We start from the raw sequence: 20084 nt of genomic DNA, 5'->3' as shown, positions 1-20084 counted from the left end.
AGCAAACTCACAAAAACTAGACACAATGTCTCATACCTTCTGCCTGACCCCCTTCAACCCCCTAATAGAATGTAAGCTTACAAGAACAGGGCTGTATTTTAGAACATGAAACGTTATGCTTGCTAAGAGAGAGTTAAGATATTAAGTATTGCTTTAACATCCTTTTGTTTTTTTAATTCATTTGGGACAAGCTATAGTTAGTTTTAAGAACTGCTTTTAGTTTCTGTGAAGTTCTGTTAATCTCGATAAACAAATTCTTACCTGATTTCTAAAAAAAATATTATTAAATACTAGATACATGCCTCAAATATATGATTTAAAAGTGAATATGCAGACTGTTGTTAACCAATTATATACAGTGTGTATTCAGATGAATTACATGGAAAATGTAATTAATAAAAGACTTAAAAAATATTTGAAGAATCCATTTATTGTAAATGCACAAGGAGACCGCTGTTTGTTCAAAATACAGGGTTAAATCAGGCTTATTAAGCTTCTTTAGAAATTCTCATAGCTTGGTAGTTGCTAGCTATGCTATTCTGGGGGTTAACGCCTCTTTTCTATGTCGGCACTGGGAAGAACGAAGCCAAGGTACGAAAACCAGGTCAATTATTTTTCTACTGTCTTGATCGGCACTGCCGCCAACTTGAAAACATCTTCTTGACCATTTGATATCACTCACCACTTCAAGTCCTCAGCTTGGGGTGGTCTATTCTTCTACTATTCTTTGAAGTAAGGCTGTATGAAACATATTGTGATAGGCTGATGGAGCTCACAGTGACCCAATGAAATCAACACAACCTCAACTTGCATTCCTGTATGTGTTGTGAGAGGCAGTGTACAGGAAAATGCAGTTGGAGTTCACACTGATCTAATACAGCAGTGTTCACGTATAGCCTCACTCTATATTAGACGTATTTACCAAGAAGTTGTGTGGTCAGTCCAATCAAGGTTTAATCATATTCAACTAAGTTTGCATGCTAACACTCACAAAACAACTCTCATATTAATTAAAATGCAATTGTTTTAGGGGGCATGAAAGGGCATGCAACTTTACATTTTATGAGTTTCATGCAGGGGGTGAGGATGCTTCCAAAGAAGTCTTAACATAGTTTAGCCACCTCCCATGGACGTGTGAGCCACATGGAATAAAAAGGGTTAATTTTAGATATTTAACCTAACCATTCTTCTGAAAAAGGTATGAAGGTGAAATGAATATACTTTGGGGGTTATATCACCTGGGTTGATATAACTAACCAATTCCCCATCACACAAGTAGGAAAATATGGGGTTAATCATTGCTCTCTTGTTTAATATGGGGGTCCTTCAACCTTGGTTTCATTTATTTTTTTATAAAAAGTGTAGGGGACAGCTCACGCATGGGGCGGCAATGACAGTTTCACACAGGTTTCCAACGTAAAAGCGTGTTTATTTAGATGTTGTAGTCACAGAGCACCTTGTAAACAAAACAAACTATAAGCCTGTCCGGCTCTAACTAAACAGCAGGATACCTCTCTAGCAGCCTAAGGTCTGCCGCAAAGCAAAGTAACCAGTTTTGTATGGGGTAAAGCTTCATACCTGGTGGGCTGCAGCGCTGGCTGTAGCTGCTCCTACATTCAGTTTCTCCCTTCCCCTGCAAACCTAACAGCCCTCTCTTTTAAGGCTTCCTCCCCAGTAACGAGCTTAGGAAGCCTCACCTGAGAGCACCTGGGTTTGCTACCATGCCTGGCTGAGGTAACCAGGTGAGATATATATCCCATCAACCACTCTCCCATACACTTTACCACATATCCCCCCCGTCGACTCCAGACCAGAGGTCTGGACAGCATCAGCAACCATACAGTACACCCTGGACAACGCATCCGCATTCCCATGTAACTTCCCTGGTCTATGCTCCACTGTAAATCTAAAATTTTGCAAGGAGAGAAACCATCTGGTCACTCTTGCATTCCTCTCCTTATTCTGTTTCATCCATGCCAGAGGAGCATGGTCAGTCACCAACACGAATTCCCTGCCCAGGAGATAATATCTCAGGGACTCCAACGCCCACTTGATGGCGAGACACTCCCTTTCCACTATGGCATAATTTTCCTCGGCTGGGGTCAGTTTCCTACTCAAGTACAGCACTGGGTGTTCTTCCCCATTAACCACTTGTGACAAAACTGCCCCCAAACCTCTAGCAGACGCGTCTGTCTGAACCAGAAATGGTTTCCTAAAATCAGGGGAAACGAGCACTGGCTGGTCATACAGGGCAGACTTCAGACTCTGAAAAGCCCTTTCTGCCTCGGGGTTCCACTTTACCATCACTGACTTACCACCCTTTGTTAAGTCTGTCAATGGTGTGGCCATGGAGGCCAAATTGGGCACGAACCGACGGTAGTACCCAGTTATGCCAAGGAAAGCCCTCACTTGTTTCTTTGTTACTGGCCTAGGCCAGTTCTGTATCGCCTCAATCTTATTGATCTGGGGTTTAACCAGCCCCCTACCAATGATATAACCCAGGTATCTTGCTTCCTCCAGACCCACTGCACATTTTTCAGGGTTTATGGTTAGGCCTGCATCACTAATGGAGTCTAACACGCCCTGTACCTTACTGAGGTGACTTTTCCAGTCAGACGAAAAAATTACCACATCGTCCAGGTAAGCAGCGGCATAATCACGATGTGGTCTCAAAATCAGATCCATCAGCCTCTGAAAGGTAGCAGGGGCCCCATGTAACCCAAATGGCATCACAACATACTGGAACAGGCCCTCTGGAGTGGAAAAGGCAGTCTTCTCTTTAGCCTCCTCAGTTAACGGTATCTGCCAATAGCCCTTTGTAAGGTCAAGTGTTGTAATGTACCTTGCCTTCCCAAGCCTCTCAACCAGTTCATCCACTCGGGGCATGGGGTACGCATCAAACTTGGAGACCTCATTTAATCTCCTGAAGTCATTACAGAACCTCCACGTCCCGTTGGGCTTTGGGATTAGAACTATGGGGCTTGACCATTCACTAGTAGATTCCTCAATAACACCTAATTCACGCATGCGCCTGACCTCCGTGGATACCGCCTCTCTACGGGCTTCTGGTATCCTGTATGGCTTCAGGTTCACTTTACTGTGAGGCTCAGTTTTAATATGGTGTTTTATGAGGTGGGTACGGCCAGGTAGGTCCGAAAACTTGCGTCTGTTTTCCTGCAGGAACTCCCTCACCTCCTGCTTCTGGGGCACTGACAGTGCCTCTCCTATTGTTACTGGGGAAACTGGTTGCCCCACTTCTTTGACCCCTGCCTGGGTCGCCCCCAAAGACTCCCGCTCTTTCCACGGCTTGATCAGGTTTACGTGGTAAACCTGGAAGGGTTTTCTCCTGCCCGGTTGATGGACCTTGTAGTTCACCTCACTCATCTTCTCTACAACCTCATAGGGACCCTGCCACTTGGCTAAAAACTTACTTTCGACGGTGGGCACTAAAACCAGGACCCTGTCCCCAGGATTAAAGGCCCTCAACCTGGCAGATCTGTTATAAATTCTGTTCTGGGCCTCCTGCGCTCTTTGCAGATGCGTTTTAACTATAGGCATCACCGTCGCTATTCGCTCCTGCATCTGAGCCACATGTTCAATAACACTCTTATATGGGGTGGCCTCGGTCTCCCAAGTTTCTTTGGCAATATCTAACAAACCCCGTGGATGTCGGCCATAGACTAACTCAAAGAGGGAAAACCCTGTAGACGCTTGGGGCACCTCCCGGATAGAGAACATGAGGTAGGGTAATAGACAGTCCCAATCCCGACCATCCCTTTCTACCACCTTTTTTAGCATATGCTTTAGGGTTTTGTTAAACCTCTCCACTAACCCGTCTGTTTGAGGGTGGTACACTGAGGCACGGAGGTGAGTGATTTTAAACAACTTACACAGGTCTTTCATGACCCGTGACATAAAGGGCGTACCCTGGTCAGTAAGAATTTCTTTAGGGATCCCCGTGCGAGAGAACGTGTAAAACAATCCCAGCTTTCCCTGCAGTTCGTTGCTTGGTGTATTTTCTCTGAGTTCCTGTTCCGTGAGTTCGGCCTGACCTCGGCTTGCTTCTCTATTTAGGGCACCATAACTTATATGGTGCTCTCTGAACTTTCTACCATCTATATATCACCTCACAGTTAGTGTGTCAACATGTGTCTTTGTATGGATATGTTAGTGTGTGTGTATGTGTGTGTTAGTATGTGAACATGAGTCTTTGGGTATGTTAGTATGATGTGGGGGTATTTTAGTTTGTGAACATATGACTTTGGCTATGTTAGTATGTGTGTGTCTGTGTATGAACATGTGTCTTTGGGTATGTTAGTATGTGTGTGGTTGTGCTAGTTTGAATATCACAATATGTTTATGTGGGTGTGTATGCTAGTGTGTGTGCAAGTGTAATAGTGCCCAGTGTGTGTTACTGCTGTGTCTAGTTGTGTTGGTTTGAGTGCGTGGATATGTCTGGGTGTTGGTTAGAGTGCGTGCCCCTGTGGAGATCAGAGTCTGGATCTTCCCCTGGCTCAGTACACCGCGCACCACATCTAAGCAGTGAGACAGAGGCCTCGCGCTCCCACCTCAGGATCTCTGGAAGGTAAGTGATGGTGAGAAAGGGGAGAGGTGGTGAGAATTGCGAGCTATAGTAAAAAAAAAATGGAGAGATAAAGAGAAAAAAATTGGGGAAAGATAATGAGGAGAAATAAATTGGGAGAAATAGAGAGAAGGTGATATATATATATATATATATATAGATAAAACATTGTTTAAAAAAATATTCAAAAAATTGAAGCATTTAGAAAAAAAAAACCCAAAATGTTTGCTGTTAATCCAAAATATTATACATAGCCAGTGCAGATTAAAAAAAAAATAATATATATATATATATATATATATATATATATATATATATATATATATTGTTACCCACCTGTCCCCGGGTCCCACGTTGCCGCAGCAGCCGCCACGAAGGAGAGGGAGACCCCCCTCCACCGCACGGCCACCTCCACAGCAGCTGCCACGAAGGAGAGGGAGACCCCCCCTCCACCGCACGGCCACCTCCGCAGCAGCTGCCACGAAGGAGAGGGAGATCCCCCTCCACCGCACGATCACTTCCGCTGCCGTCCTCCGAAGTGCCGCGCAGGAGAGGGAGACCCCCCTCCAACGCACGGCCACCTCCGCAGCAGCCACCACGAAGGAGAGGGAGACCCCCCTCCACCGCACGATCACTTCCGCTGCCGTCCTCCGAAGTGCTGCGCAGGAGAGGCAGACCTCCTGGTACACGGGGTCCAGGTTCAGTGCTCGCGCGCCCTCTAGTGGCGAACTCACCTACTGCGGGACTTTGTGAAGGTAGATTACGCCACCATCAAGATGGCCGCGATTCCCGGACACCGGAAGTGATGTCATGAGGGGGCTGATGGGAGATTCAGACTTCCTCCGCGGTTCTCCATTTAAACCCCTCAGACCAGTTACACCTTTCCCTTCTGATGGTTGTCTATGCCTTGTGCTAGTGCCCAGATAGCGTTTCCTGATTCTGTATTCCTGTGTATGATCCTGGCTTGTCTGACTTCGTTGATTTCCTGATTCCTGACCTCGGCTACGTTTACGTTTATCCTGTTTTCCTGAATCCTGACCTCGGCTCTGTTATACGACTATCCTGCTCTCCGGAATCCTGACCTCGGCTTGTTATACCTGTTCTGTCCTGGAGTCCTACCTGACCACGGTGTCTCCTAACTACTTGTACGTGACAGAATCAGAAGGCCATCATGAGACCCGCTTCGGTGGGACTTCCAGGTTCCTGTGAGGCTCGTCTGGATGAGATGGATCATCGTCTGGAGCAGTTTACCCAGGTGTTCCAGACTCTTCTTCAGCGCACTGATCCCGGATTACAGGCACACTCTCCTGCAGTAGAACTTCCACCAGTTCCTCCTTCAGCTCCAGTCGCTGTGGTTCATGCTCCTATAAACCTTCCGCCGCCACAACGTTACGGAGGAGATCCTGCTACATGTCGTGGATTCCTTAACCAATGCGAGATTCATTTCGAACTTTCTCCTTATACCTTTGCTTCAGACCGGGCTAAGGTTGGATATGTAATTTCGCTCCTTACCGACAAGGCTCTGGCTTGGGCATCTCCCTTGTGGGAGAGAGACGCACCGGTAGTTCGCTCCTACCCCGAATTTGTGTCTACACTACGCACAGTATTCGACGTTCCAGGCAGGAGTTCAACCGCTTCGTCCGCACTTTTCAATATTTGTCAAGGGGAGCGCTCTCTGATGGACTATGCTATAGAGTGTCGCACCCTTATGGCTGAGGTGAACTGGACTAGTGAAGCATTGATTGCGGCCTTTTTGAACGGATTATCTGAGACTTTGAAAGACGAGATTGCGGCCCGAGATCTACCATCTGACCTTGACTCGGTGATATCTTGCATAACTCAGATTGATCTTCGACTCCGCGAGCGACAGGTACAGCGGGACGGCATGAGAGCTAGTGACAGAGACGTTCGTCACCTGATACATCCGGTCTCCCAGTTGTTACCACCTCCTACGATTCCTTCCGTATCTGAGGAGTCCATACGACTGAGTGCTGCCCATCTGTCGGCACAGGAGAGGTCCAGGAGACATAAGGAGGGGCTCTGCTTGTATTGCGGCACGGCAGGACATTGGGCAAGTGCTTGTCATAAGAAGCCGGGAAACGCCCGCACCTAAAGTGGTTCAGGGGACCTGCTTTGGGTGTGCTGGGTATGTCCTCTGACACATGCAACTCACGTATGACCGTTCCAATTCGGGTGTCGTGGTCTGCAGGGTCTGTTTGCACAGAGGCCTTTTTGGATTCGGGAGCTGCGGAGAACTTTATTGACGCCTGTTTTTGTGAGCAGCAGCGTATTCCCACGATACTGAGGGACACTCCGGTAAGACTCGAGGCCATTGACGGTAGACCTCTTCGTCCTGCTCAGGTTACCCACACTACTACACGGGTGACACTCTCCGTAGGCATGATACATAACGAGACACTTCGGTTCCTGGTTATCTGCTCTCCCTCTATTCCAGTCGTTTTGGGGTTTCCATGGCTACAGATGCACAATCCCGTCATCGACTGGACGACTAGAGAGATTACGTCATGGAGTCAAACTTGTGAGGAGCATTGCGTCAAACCCGTTAAACTGGCCAGTGTGTCCACTGCATCTGAGGTCGTTACTACTGTTCTTCCTAGACAATACCGGGAATTTGCAGATGTCTTTGACAAGCGGGAAGCAGAGAAGTTACCTCCACACAGACCGTATGACTGTCCGATTGATCTCCTTCCGGGTACTATGCCTCCTAGAGGCCGGGTCTATCCACTATCGGTTCCTGAGACCAAGGCTATGGAGACCTACATCGAGGAGAATCTCAAGCGTGGCTTCATCCGTCGGTCTACATCTCCTGCCGGTGCTGGGTTCTTTTTTGTTAAAAAGAAGAACGGAGAGCTGAGACCATGCATCGATTACAGTGGCCTGAATAAGATCACACGACGTAACTCCTACCCGATTCCCCTTATCTCCGAACTATTTGACAGGTTACGAGGGGCTACAATATTTACTAAACTTGATCTTCGTGGGGCCTATAACCTTGTCCGTATCCGTGCCGGCCATGAGTGGAGGACTGCGTTCAATACACGCTCTGGACACTATGAATACCTGGTTATGCCGTTCGGACTCTGCAACGCCCCGGCGGTTTTTCAGGAGTTTATCAATGACTGTCTCCGAGATTTCCTCCAGCAGTTCGTCGTTGTCTATTTGGACGACATCCTGATTTACTCTGCTGACTTGCCTTCCCATCGTGAACAGGTCCGTCGTGTACTGTCCGGTCTTCGGCAACACGGACTATTCGCTAAATTGGAGAAGTGCGTCTTCGAGACTCGTCAAGTGACGTTTTTGGGTTACATTATCACGCCGGAGGGGTTCGACATGGATCCATCTAAGGTACAAGCTATCAAGGACTGGCCGCAGCCCATGAGCCTCAAGGCTCTTCAACGTTTCCTTGGATTCGCCAACTATTACCGGCGTTTTATTCGGAATTACTCCAAGATTGTTGCACCCTTAACTGACTTGACTAAGAAGGGTGCCAAGGTCGCGGAATGGTCGACGGAGGCGGTGTCTGCATTTGCTCTTCTGAAGGAGAGATTCACGTCGGCTCCGGTGCTACGGCACCCCGATCCCCACCTACCATTCGTTCTGGAGGTGGATGCGTCTGAATCCGGGGTTGGAGCCGTACTCTCGCAACGAGCATCGTACAGTGGACCACTGCATCCGTGTGGGTATTTCTCTTGGCACTTCTCGGCAGCGGAGAGGAACTATGACATCGGGAATAAAGAATTGTTGGCTGTCATCCTGGCTCTGGAGGAGTGGCGTCATCTGCTGGAGGGAGCTTCGGTACCTACCTTGATTTTGATAGATCATAAGAACCTCCAGTACATGGAGTCTGCTAAATGCCTCAATCCGCGCCAGGCCAGGTGGGCTTTGTTCCTTTCCCGATTCCCATTCGTGCTGACGTACCGTCCAGGTTCAAAGAACACCAAGGCAGATGCATTATCGCGCATGCACACGCGTCCGGAGGAGGAGAGTAGGGATCCTGAACCCATTATCCCTTCTGCCAAAGTCATCGCTGCTATTCGATTACGTGGCTACACCCCTTTGTTGGATCGAATATCTCACTCTCAAGGACAAGCTCCGGCCTCCTTACCTCCAGGGAGACTATTTGTGCCTCCTAGTTTGCGTACTCCTGTACTACGCACGCTCCATGGCACCAGAACCTCGGGACATTCTGGAGTGGCGCGCACTAAGGATCTGATTTCTCGGACTTTTTGGTGGCCCCACTGGGGCAGGGACACTACGGCCTTTGTCCAATCATACACCAAATGCGCGGCCAACAAATCCTGCCGTGCACGTCCTGCTGGACTTCTGCGGCCGCTTCCTTGTCCCTCGGTGCCTTGGACTCATGTGGCCATGGACTTTATTGTGGAGCTGCCTCCTTCTAAGGGTCACACCGTGATTCTCGTGGTGGTTGACCGATTCTCTAAAATGGCTCACTTCATTCCGCTCAAGAAGCTTCCTAACGCCTCTACTCTGGCAGATGTCTTTATCCGGGAGATCGTTCGACTCCACGGATTGCCGTCTGAAATTGTGTCGGACAGAGGTACCCAGTTCATTGCAAGATTTTGGCGTGACTTTACTAAGTCCCTGGGCATCACCCTGGCTTTCTCATCGGCATATCACCCTCAGACGAATGGGCTGGTTGAAAGAGCTAATCAATATTTGGAGCAATACCTACGTCTCTTCATCAACGACCACCAGGATAATTGGGTCGATCTACTGCCGTTCGCGGAGTTTGCTAGGAACAACACGCTCCAGGAGGCCACTAGGATCTCCCCGTTCTTTTGTCTTTATGGTCTCCACCCGCAGTCTCTCCCGGACACATTACCGGTTTCACCTGTTCCGGATCTGGAGGAGAGACTTGCCTCCATCCGGGGTACTTGGGCTTCTGTTCATTCCGCACTGGAACGCGCGGCTCAGCTCCAGCAACGCCAGGCCAACAAGAGACGTTCTTCCAATCCCTCGTATCGACCTGGCGATAGGGTTTGGTTATCTACACGATTCCTGAGACTCCGGGTTCCGTCCATGAAATTGGCCCCGCGGTTTATTGGGCCTTTTCCGGTTCTACGTCAGATCAACCCGGTGGTTTATGAACTCTCGCTACCCAGAACACTTCGCATTCCTCGGGTATTTCACGCCTCTTTACTGAAGCCTCTGGTCTGCAACCAATTTACCCGTGGCGAACGTTCCAATGCTGGCACTGCCAGGAGGCCTTCTGAGAGAAACATTCCTCAGGTCATTCTCGATTCCCGGCGCCAGCAAGGAAGCCTACAGTATCTGGTGCAGTGGAGAGGTCTCGGCCCCGAGGAGCGTTCCTGGGTACCAGCGGCACGCCTCTCCGTGCCTCGATTGATTCGTGCGTTTCACGCCAGACGTCCTTCTCGTCCTGGTGGTCTTTTGAGAGGGGGTACTGTTACCCACCTGTCCCCGGGTCCCACGTTGCCGCAGCAGCCGCCACGAAGGAGAGGGAGACCCCTCTCCACCGCACGGCCACCTCCGCAGCAGCCGCCACGAAGGAGAGGGAGACCCCCCTCCACCGCACGGCCACCTCCACAGCAGCTGCCACGAAGGAGAGGGAGAACCCCCTCCACCGCACGGCCACCTCCGCAGCAGCTGCCACGAAGGAGAGGGAGACCCCCCTCCACCGCACGATCACTTCCGCTGCCGTCCTCCGAAGTGCCGCGCAGGAGAGGGAGACCCCCCTCCAACGCACGGCCACCTCCGCAGCAGCCACCACGAAGGAGAGGGAGACCCCCCTCCACCGCACGATCACTTCCGCTGCCGTCCTCCGAAGTGCTGCGCAGGAGAGGCAGACCTCCTGGTACACGGCGTCCAGGTTCAGTGCTCGCGCGCCCTCTAGTGGCGAACTCACCTACTGCGGGACTTTATGAAGGTAGATTACACCACCATCAAGATGGCCGCGATTCCCGGACACCGGAAGTGATGTCATGAGGGGGCTGATGGGAGATTCAGACTTCCTCCGCGGTTCTCCATTTCAACCCCTCAGACCAGTTACACCTTTGCCTTCTGATGGTTGTCTATGCCTTGTGTTAGTGCCCAGATAGCGTTTCCTGATTCCGTATTCCTGTGTATGATCCTGGCTTGTCTGACTTCGTTGATTTCCTGATTCCTGACCTCGGCTACGTTTACGTTTATCCTGTTTTCCTGAATCCTGACCTCGGCTCTGTTATACGACTATCCTGCTCTCCGGAATCCTGACCTCGGCTTGTTATACCTGTTCTGTCCTGGAGTCCTACCTGACCACGGTGTCTCCTAACTACTTGTAGGTGACATATATATTGTATTTGTCCTGATTTGGGAAATAACCTCTATGCCATGGCATGTTATATTTTGGATTTAGCATGGTTTAAACTGGATCGTGTGCATCCACTTTTTATTTTTTTACATTTAAAAGCAACAGTTTGCCAACCATATTTTTCTCTAATTTATATATTTTGACATTTTAAATATGATTAATCTTATCAAAAGCAACAAAAATGTTTAAGCTCATATGATGGTTTTGCATGCCGACGTCATTATGATTACACATACAACAATAAATAAATCACAGGATAAGCATCCTTTTCTACTCATGAAAATCTTGGGAGCGACCCATGGGAAAAATATTTTATGAAAACTAGTCACAATCATGTGATCTTTGACAAAGAAAAACAGTGTGATATTTGTGTATTACTTAATCTCATGATGATTTTACAATATAAAAGAGCTGGATCGTGCTATTACCCAAGCTGCATTGAAAGCAACTGCATTCAGGATGGATCCTAAAGATCTTAAATATTATCACCGTCATGAGCTTGACGCAAAAGATTTACTTCATAAATTCTTTTCTCCTAAATCTGATAAACTACTTCTAGAGGAAGGCATGACAATCCCCATGAAATATCTATATAAAGAATTTGCATCAGGTATGGTTTTTTTTATTATTATCAACCAATATTAAGGATTTATGAAAATATGTTCCGAGTGCTCCTTTCGATACTGTTTTTATGGAAAATGTTCTTGAAAAATATAATACACCTGTGGTTCCTTTAAATTTGTTTTGCAATGGGGGGGGATTCTACAGAAAAGCATTTGTATTTATCAGTAGTAGAGATGTCAGACATTAAACAAAATATTGAATGCATTACGTCTCCAGATTCCTCTTGTTCCTTCTGCATTTCTTACTTAATGTCCAGAAACTTGCAAATGCTTAGTTGTTTCATTAAAAAATGGTTTCATTCTTTAAAGAAAGTATTTAACAATTTGACTGTTTCTGCTACAGGTCGTATTAAAGGGGACTCATTGATTGAGTTCGGTTACGGTCCCTGTATTCATCATCTCCTTGCGATTTGTGAGTTCGTCAAAGAAATAACCTTACTAGAATTCAACGATGTAAGCATCTCTGAATTGGAAAAATGGCTAAACAACCATGAGGAATCCTTTGACTGGTCCCATGTGTCAAAGTTAATGATAGACCTGGAGGGAAAAAGGTGATAATATATATTTTCTTCTGGACAAAAGTTACTTTGAAAGGCTTGATAAATGAGAAATTCATATACTCGTGTGTTATTCATCCTACTAGGGTAATTTCGAGCATATGAAAATTAACAACTTTTAGAATGTGACTAAACTAGGGCAGGTATTTCAGCTTTTTTTAATCTGAAAAATACACAAATAGATGTCACATCAATAGTCATGTACATTTTAATATATCGTTGTTTATACGTTAAAAATAGACTAGATATGTTGTCTACATTTTAAGTTTTTAACCCCACGCTACGTGCCACAACTAGGTTGTCCCGCCACAGACGGTGACACTACTGCCATACGCAGTCCTACGAGCACCCAGAGGTTGCTCCTTGCGGTGGGCATCTGTCAGGATTCCACCCTGCTAGCCCGGACCATGTATGATTACTTTTGCCGTTATGTCCGGCTGCTACCACTAGTGGCCACCCTCTCCCTCTCTCTGGAGTGCTCAGGATCAGATTACCAGGTCAGCTGGGTCTGATCACCTGAGTAGTACCTGGCCCTTATTAACCTGCCCTGCCCTGTAGTCAGGGCCTTTGCATTGAAGTGCATGGACCGCTCTGCTTTGGCCCTGTACCGTGAACTACCCGTGTCTTGTTCCTGAGCTACCTGCCTGTACCTAAGCTAACCGCCTGCCCTGCCAGTGGGCTTCCTGCCGTCAGCCCACCCAGGGGGCCTCCGTACCAGTCAGCCCACCCAGTGGGCCTCCGTACCAGTCAGCCACCCAGTGGGCCTCCGTACCAGTCAGCCCACCCAGTGGGCCTCCGTACCAGTCAGCCCACCCAGTGGGCCTCCGTACCAGTCAGCCCACCCAGTGGGCCTCCGTACCAGTCAGCCCACCCAGTGGGCCTCCGTACCAGTCAGCCCTGCCAGTGGGCTTCCTGCCGTCAGCCCACCCAGTGGGCCTCCGGACCAGTCAGCCCTGCCAGTGGGCTTCCTGCCGTCAGCCCACCCAGTGGGCCTCCGTACCAGTCAGCCCTGCCAGTGGGCATCCTGCCTAGAGACTACTGCCTTTACTTGCTGGTGATATCTTATATCAATACAGTACCTTTCCTCGTATTCTGTTGTGCTGTGTGTTATTTCGCCTGTCCGTATCACATCACTTACCGTCATGCATCGTGGGGTGCAAACAGAACCCCTTGTATCCCCTGCTACTGGGCTCCTACCCGACCTGCTTACCAGGGCCCTGACAGACTCGTGCAACCCATGAAAAAGTCTTGGATGAAGGACTCAGTTAATGTGTAGTTGGAGTTAAGTAAGAACATATAGATAGGGGAACTGCTGGGAAGAGTTTTGTAGGTAAGAGTCAGAATTGTAAATTGAATCCTGAAGTGTAAAGAGAATTGCAGTGGATTTAGCTGATATTAATTAATAAATCTTACAAAGAGAAACTATTAAGGTAATTATATTTACCTAACAATGTCTTTTGTATTTCTTTCCAGTGGTGGGTGGCAGGAAAAGGAAGAATTGTTAAGAGGAAAAATTAAACAAATCCTAAAATGTGATATTACTAAAGACAATATCACAGATCCAGTGGTGCTGCCGAAAGCAGATGTTATCATATCTATGTGGGGGCTGGATATCCTAAGCACAACTAAAGATGAATACGTCAAAAATTTGAGAAAAATATCCTCTTTGCTGAAACCGGGCGGCCGTATGATATTGGTTTCTGATATTAATGTTACATTTTATATGGCTGGAGGGCACAAATATGGTATCTTAACTTACGATGAAGAATTTCTCAAAACTACTTTAAAAAATGAAGAGTTTGTTATTGAAACCTACGAAGCTTACGATAGGAAAGCTGATTATGACGTCATTGATCATGAGAAAGTTATCTATATCACAGCACTTAAACAGAAGTAATTTTAAAGCCACTCTGATAAAAACAGATCTGTCACTTTCAAATCCTATATTTTTTACTATCATACGATAAAGAAAATATTGATTATAAATTAAAAGGTGTGTATGTATTAGAAACCAACCTTACTTGTACGCTATAGAAGCAACCATCTTTACTGTTCGAGAAATACTTTTTAGGCGCAAGCGGCAGGATTGGGCAAGGAATTAAATATAAAGGAGGAAGGAAAAGATTGAGTCAATGGGACTTCATGACATCAGGCCTGATCTGTATGATTTTTCCACCCTATTTGCCCAAAGCCAAAGCAGCAAACTCACAAAAACTAGACACAATGTCTCATACCTTCTGCCTGACCCCCTTCAACCCCCTAATAGAATGTAAGCTTACAAGAACAGGGCTTATTTTAAAACATAAAACATTATGCTTGTTAAGAGAGAGTTAAGAGATTAAGTATTGCTACAACATCCTTTTGTTTTTTTAATTCATTTGGGACAAGCTATAGTTAGTTTTAAGAACTGCTTTTAGTTTCTGTGAAGTTCTGTTAATCTCGATACACAAATTCTTACTTGATTTCTAAAAATAAATATTATTAATTACTAGATACATGCCTCAAATATATGATTTAAAAGTGAATATGCAGACTGTTGTTAACCAATTCTATACAGTATGTATTCAGATGAATTACATTGAAAATGTAATTAATAAAAGACATAAATAATATTTGAAGAATCCATTTATTGTAAATGCACAAGGAGACCGCTGTTTGTTCAAAATACAGGGTTAAATCAGGCTTATTAAGCTTCTTTAGAAATTCTCATAGCTTGGTAGTTGCTAGCTATGCTATTCTGGGGGTTTACACCTCTTTTCTATGTAGGCATTAGGAAGAACGAAGCCAAGGTACGAAAACCAGCTCAATTAGTTTTCTACTGTCTTGATCGGCACTGCCGCCATCTTGAAAACATCTTCTTAACCATTTAATATCACTCACCACTTCAAGTCCTCAGCTTGGGGTGGTCTATTCTCTTACTATTCTTTGAAGTAAGGCTGTATGAACCATATTGTGATGGACTGATGAAGCTCACAGTGACCCAATGAAATCAACACAACCTCAACTTGCATTCCTGTATGTGTTGTGAGAGGCAGTGTACAGGAAAATGCTGGTAGAGTTTACATTGATCTAATACCTGCAGTGGCGTCTCCAGCTTCCATATTTAGAGGGGGCACATGGGAGGCCAAGGACCAAAGTAGGGGGGCCAATTACAAAACGTTACATATACACTATATATATATTCCTGTATAACGAACACGGGCCAATATTCGTAGAATACAAAGATTGTTTTACGAACACGAAGATGAGTCTAGTTTTTAGCACTTTTACTGTTTGAGCATAAATGCCCTCTCTCTCATTTAGCTTAACCACATAAATTATATATTGTTTTTTCAGTAGGGCATTTTTTTTTAGAAAACATACGTATATAGATAAAACATTGTTTAAAAAAATATTTAAAAAATTTAAGCATTTAGAAAAAAAACCCAAAATGTTTACTGTTTATCTAAAATATTATACATAGCCAGTGCAGATTAAAAAATATGTATATTTATATATAATGTATTTGTCCTGATTTAGGAAATAACCTCTATAGCGTTGCATGCTATACTTTGGATTTAGCATGGTTTAAATTGGATCATGTACGTCCACTTTTTATTTTTTTACATTTAAAAGCAACAGCACCATATTTTTCTCTAATTTATATATTTTGACATTTTAAATATGATTAATCTTATCACAACCAACAAAAATGTTTAAGGTCATATGATGGTTTTGCATGCCGACTTCATTATGATTACACATACAACAATAAATAAATCACAAGATAAGCATCCTTTTCTACTAATGGAAATCTTGGGAGCGACCTATGGGCCTTAGGGGTGTGCGACCTGTGTGGCACCATGGCAACAGGGGCGCCTGCCCGGGACTTAAATTAAAACATCGTTTTTGTTTTCTTTTTAAACTTTATTTAACATGGAGGAAGTTAAAACAAAAAAAGCAAAACTATGTTTTAAGTCCCGGGCAGGGGTGCCGAGCGGTCGCTCGTGAATTTTTCAGCAACCGCTCCGGGCCCTTCACTCTCCGTGACTCTTTTGCGGTGCCGGCGTTTCATGCTGAGCACCGGAATATGGTGTCATATTCCGGCGCTCAGCTGTGAAGCGCGCACCGCAGTAGAGCGGGAAGATGGACGCCTCCCGCTCCCACCGCAAGACTCAACAAGGTAAGTAAGGATAATGAGAAGTAGGGAGAGGGGGCAGATAGTGAGAAGGGACAGAGGGAGGAGGAGGCAGTGAGAAGGGGCAGAGGGGGGGAGAGGCAGTGAGAAGGAGCAGAGGGGGGAGGCAGTGAGAAGGGGCATAGGCGGCAGTAAGAAGGGGCATAGGGGGTGCAGTGAGAAGGGGCAGAGGTGGTAGATAGTGATAAGGGTCAGAGGGGGAAGGCAGTGAGAAGGGGGAGAGGGGATAGATAGTGAGAAAGGGGGAGAGGGGTTAGATAGTAAGAAAGGGAGAGAGGGGATAGATAGTGAGAAAGAGGGAGGGGGTAGATAGTGAGAAAGGGAGAGAGGGGATAGATAGTGAGAAGGGGGAGAGGGGGTATATAGTGGGGAAGGGGGAGAGAGGGTACATAATGAAAAGGATCAGATAAGAAGTGGAGGGGTAGATGAGGAGAGGGGGTAGTGTGAATGCGTACGAGAATGAATGAATTAATGTGTGGATGAACTGTGTGAATGCGTACAAGAATGAATGAATGAATTAATTAATGTGTGGATGAATTGCTTGAATGATTTGTGAGACTGCATTAATGAATATGTGTAAATGATTTGTGTGAATGAGTGAGTAACTGTGTAAGTGTTTGTGTCTATCATGGATGTTTAAGTGATTTGGGGAAATGCAAAGATGGCACATGAAGGGTGGGCTGTTTGCCGACAAAGATGTCTTACACTGGGCTGTTAGGGGACAAAGTTGGCTCAGGCTGGACTGTAATATGTATGTAATTTGGGTGCTGATCAGGTTCTATGTGCGCAATGTGGACACCAGGGCTGGCTTTGGGTTGTGTCACCTGTGATCTATGTTGTAATTTAGGGGGTTATCTATACCTTTTAATGCTGAGTTTATATGTGAATTCCAATTGATTTATACCTGCAAAGCTGGGTGTGTGTTATTCTGTTGATCTGTATCTGGTACGCTCTGTTTCCATACAATATTATTGTATACCTACAAATAGAGGGTTTGTATGTCTGATTCCGTTTATTTGATCTATACCTGCAACGCTGGTTAACTTGTGATTTTCAATTGATCTATACCTGCAAAGCTTGGTTTTTGTGTTGATTCTGTTGAGCTATACGTGATATGCTATGTTTCCATACATCATTTATGCATACCTGCAAATATAGGGTTTATATGTGATCTATACATGCAAGTGCTGTTTAAATGTGTTGGTCTATAGTTCTCAGGAAGGAAGCAAAGGAGAAGTATGGCTTAGTGAATGAGGGACAAAGGGACTGGGAATGATTTCAGGGGAGAGGACCTCTCAAAGTCATGGTCAGGGTGAGCTGGAGGGAAGACTGCACTGACTTTCACAGTCTTCCCCGAATCTGCAGTCAGTGTGGCAATTTTCTTTTTGGTGTGGTAGAGGAGGGAGTGATTGCATGCTAGGGAGCGTGGAGCGGTGCCCAAGGAAATGCTTTCTGGGGTCCAATTTTTTAAATATTTTAAAAAAAAATGTGTTACAGCAGATTAGCTGTTTTTCCCTTGTATTTAATGTATATTATTGTTTCCATTGTTTCCAGTTATATATTACTGTACTTGTTTGCACTTGCACATAAACTATCTTTAATGAAAGCTAGTTGTTTGTTACAAGATTTTTTCCTTTCTTTTTTTTGGGATGGGGCGCCAGAGGAGTAGTCCGCACAGGGCTGCCCATGGGGAATGATTTTATGAAAACTAGTCACAATCCTGTGATCTTTGTCAAAGAAAAACAGTGTGATATTTGTGTATTACTTAATCTCATGATGATTTTACTATATAAAAGAGCTGGATCGTATTACCCAAGCTGCACTGAAAGCAACTGCATTCAGGATGGATTCTAAAGATCTTAAATATTATCACCGTCATGAGCTTGACGCAAAAGATTTACTTCATAAATTCTTTTCTCCTAAATCTGATAAACTACTTCTAGAGGAAAGCACGGCAATCCCCATGAAATATCTATATAAAGAGTTTTCATCAGGTATGGTTTTTTTATTATTATCAACCAATATTAAGGTTTTATGAAAATATATTCCGAGTGCTCCTTTCGATACTGTTTTTATGGAAAATGCTCTTGAAAAATATAATACACCTGTGGTTCCTTTAAATTTGTTTTGCAATGGGGGGGATTCTACAGAAACCCCCAAATGCATCTGCATTTATCAGTAGTAGAGATGTCAGACACTACACAAAATATTGAATGCATTACGTCTCCAGATTCCTCTTGTTCCTTCTGCATTTCTTACCTAATTACTTCCAGAAACTTGCAAATGCTTAGTTGTATCCTTAAAAATGGTTTCATTCTTTAAAGAAATTCCAGTAGAAAAGTATTTAACAATGTGACTGTTTCTGCTACAGGTCGTATTAAAGGGGACTCATTGATTGAGTTCGGTTACGGTCCCTGTATTCATCATCTCCTTGCGATTTGTGAGTTCGTCAAAGAAATAACCTTACTAGAATTCAACGATGTAACCATCTCGGAATTGGAAAAATGGCTAAACAACCATGAGGAATCCTTTGACTGGTCCCATGCGTCAAAGTTAATGATAGACCTGGAGGGAAAAAGGTGATAATATATATTTTCTTCTAGACAAAAGTTACTTTGAAAGGCTTGATAAATGAGATATATTGTGTATCATAATATATCGTTGTTTCTACGTTGAAAATAGACCTCAACCAGATATGGTGTCTACATTTTAAGTTTTTAACCCCACAAAACAGCACTGGGATGATTTGACTGATTATCCTGATACTTCGAATAACCAACATGTTTATTGATTTCTGCAACTTGGTGGTATATTAGTGCTATCACATTCTGTAGCGTTACAATTGGGAAAAGTGCATTACATTATAAATTTGGACTTGCAGAATAAAAAGGTGAGAAGGGTCCCACTCTAAGTAGCTTACAAACTAGAAGGAACCATGGGGTATATTACACAAGAGGTCAAAGCTCTAATGTTTGTGGTTGACCAGCCACACAACTTTATCCCAGTCTAACAATTACTCAAATATATGATGTTGTTAGACATAGCCAGGTCTTAATAGATTTTTGGATCAGCAAGGGACTAAGGGAGAGTCTGATAAGGCATGGTAGGGCATTCTATAGGACTCGTGTAACCCATGAGAAAGTCTTGGATGAAGGACTCAGTTAATGTGTAGTTGGAGTTAAGTAAGAACATATAGATAGGGGAACTGCTGGGAAGAGTTTTGTAGGTAAGAGTCAGAATTGTAAATTGAATCCTGAAGTGTAAAGAGAATTGCAGTGGATTTAGTTGATATTAATTAATAAATCTTACAAAGAGAAACTATTAAGGTAATTATATTTACCTAACAATGTCTTTTGTATTTCTTTCCAGTGGTGGGTGGCAGGAAAAGGAAGAATTGTTAAGAGGAAAAATTAAACAAATCCTAAAATGTGATATTACTAAAGACAATATCACAGATCCAGTGGTGCTGCCGAAAGCAGATGTTATCATATCTATGTGGGGGCTGGATATCCTAAGCACAACTAAAGATGAATATGTCAAAAATTTGAGAAAAATAGCCTCTTTGCTGAAACCAGGCGGCCGTATGATATTGGTTTCTGATATTAATGTTACATTTTATATGGCTGGAGGGCACAAATATGGTATCTTAACTTACGATGAAGAATTTCTCAAAACTACTTTAAAAAATGAAGAGTTTGTTATTGAAACCTATGAAGCTTACGATAGGAAAGCTGATTATGACGTCATTGATCATGAGAAAGTTATCTATATCACAGCACTTAAACAGAAGTAA

At 44.7% G+C, this 20084-nt stretch overlaps 1 protein-coding gene across 1 annotated transcript; it reads left to right on the top strand.

The window, feature by feature from the left end:
* Positions 1-18134: 18134 nt before the first annotated feature.
* LOC128472937 (indolethylamine N-methyltransferase-like) lies at positions 18135-20084 on the top strand. The gene is made up of 3 exons (XM_053454959.1): positions 18135-18285; positions 18663-18870; positions 19661-20084. The coding sequence occupies exons 1-3, from the start codon at positions 18135-18137 to the stop codon at positions 20082-20084; spliced, it is 783 nt and encodes a 260-aa protein (XP_053310934.1).

This window comes from Spea bombifrons, chromosome 1 (genome assembly GCF_027358695.1).
Source record: "Spea bombifrons isolate aSpeBom1 chromosome 1, aSpeBom1.2.pri, whole genome shotgun sequence".
NCBI lineage: Eukaryota > Metazoa > Chordata > Amphibia > Anura > Pelobatidae > Spea > Spea bombifrons.
This window is presented reverse-complemented; position numbering and strand designations above follow the sequence as displayed.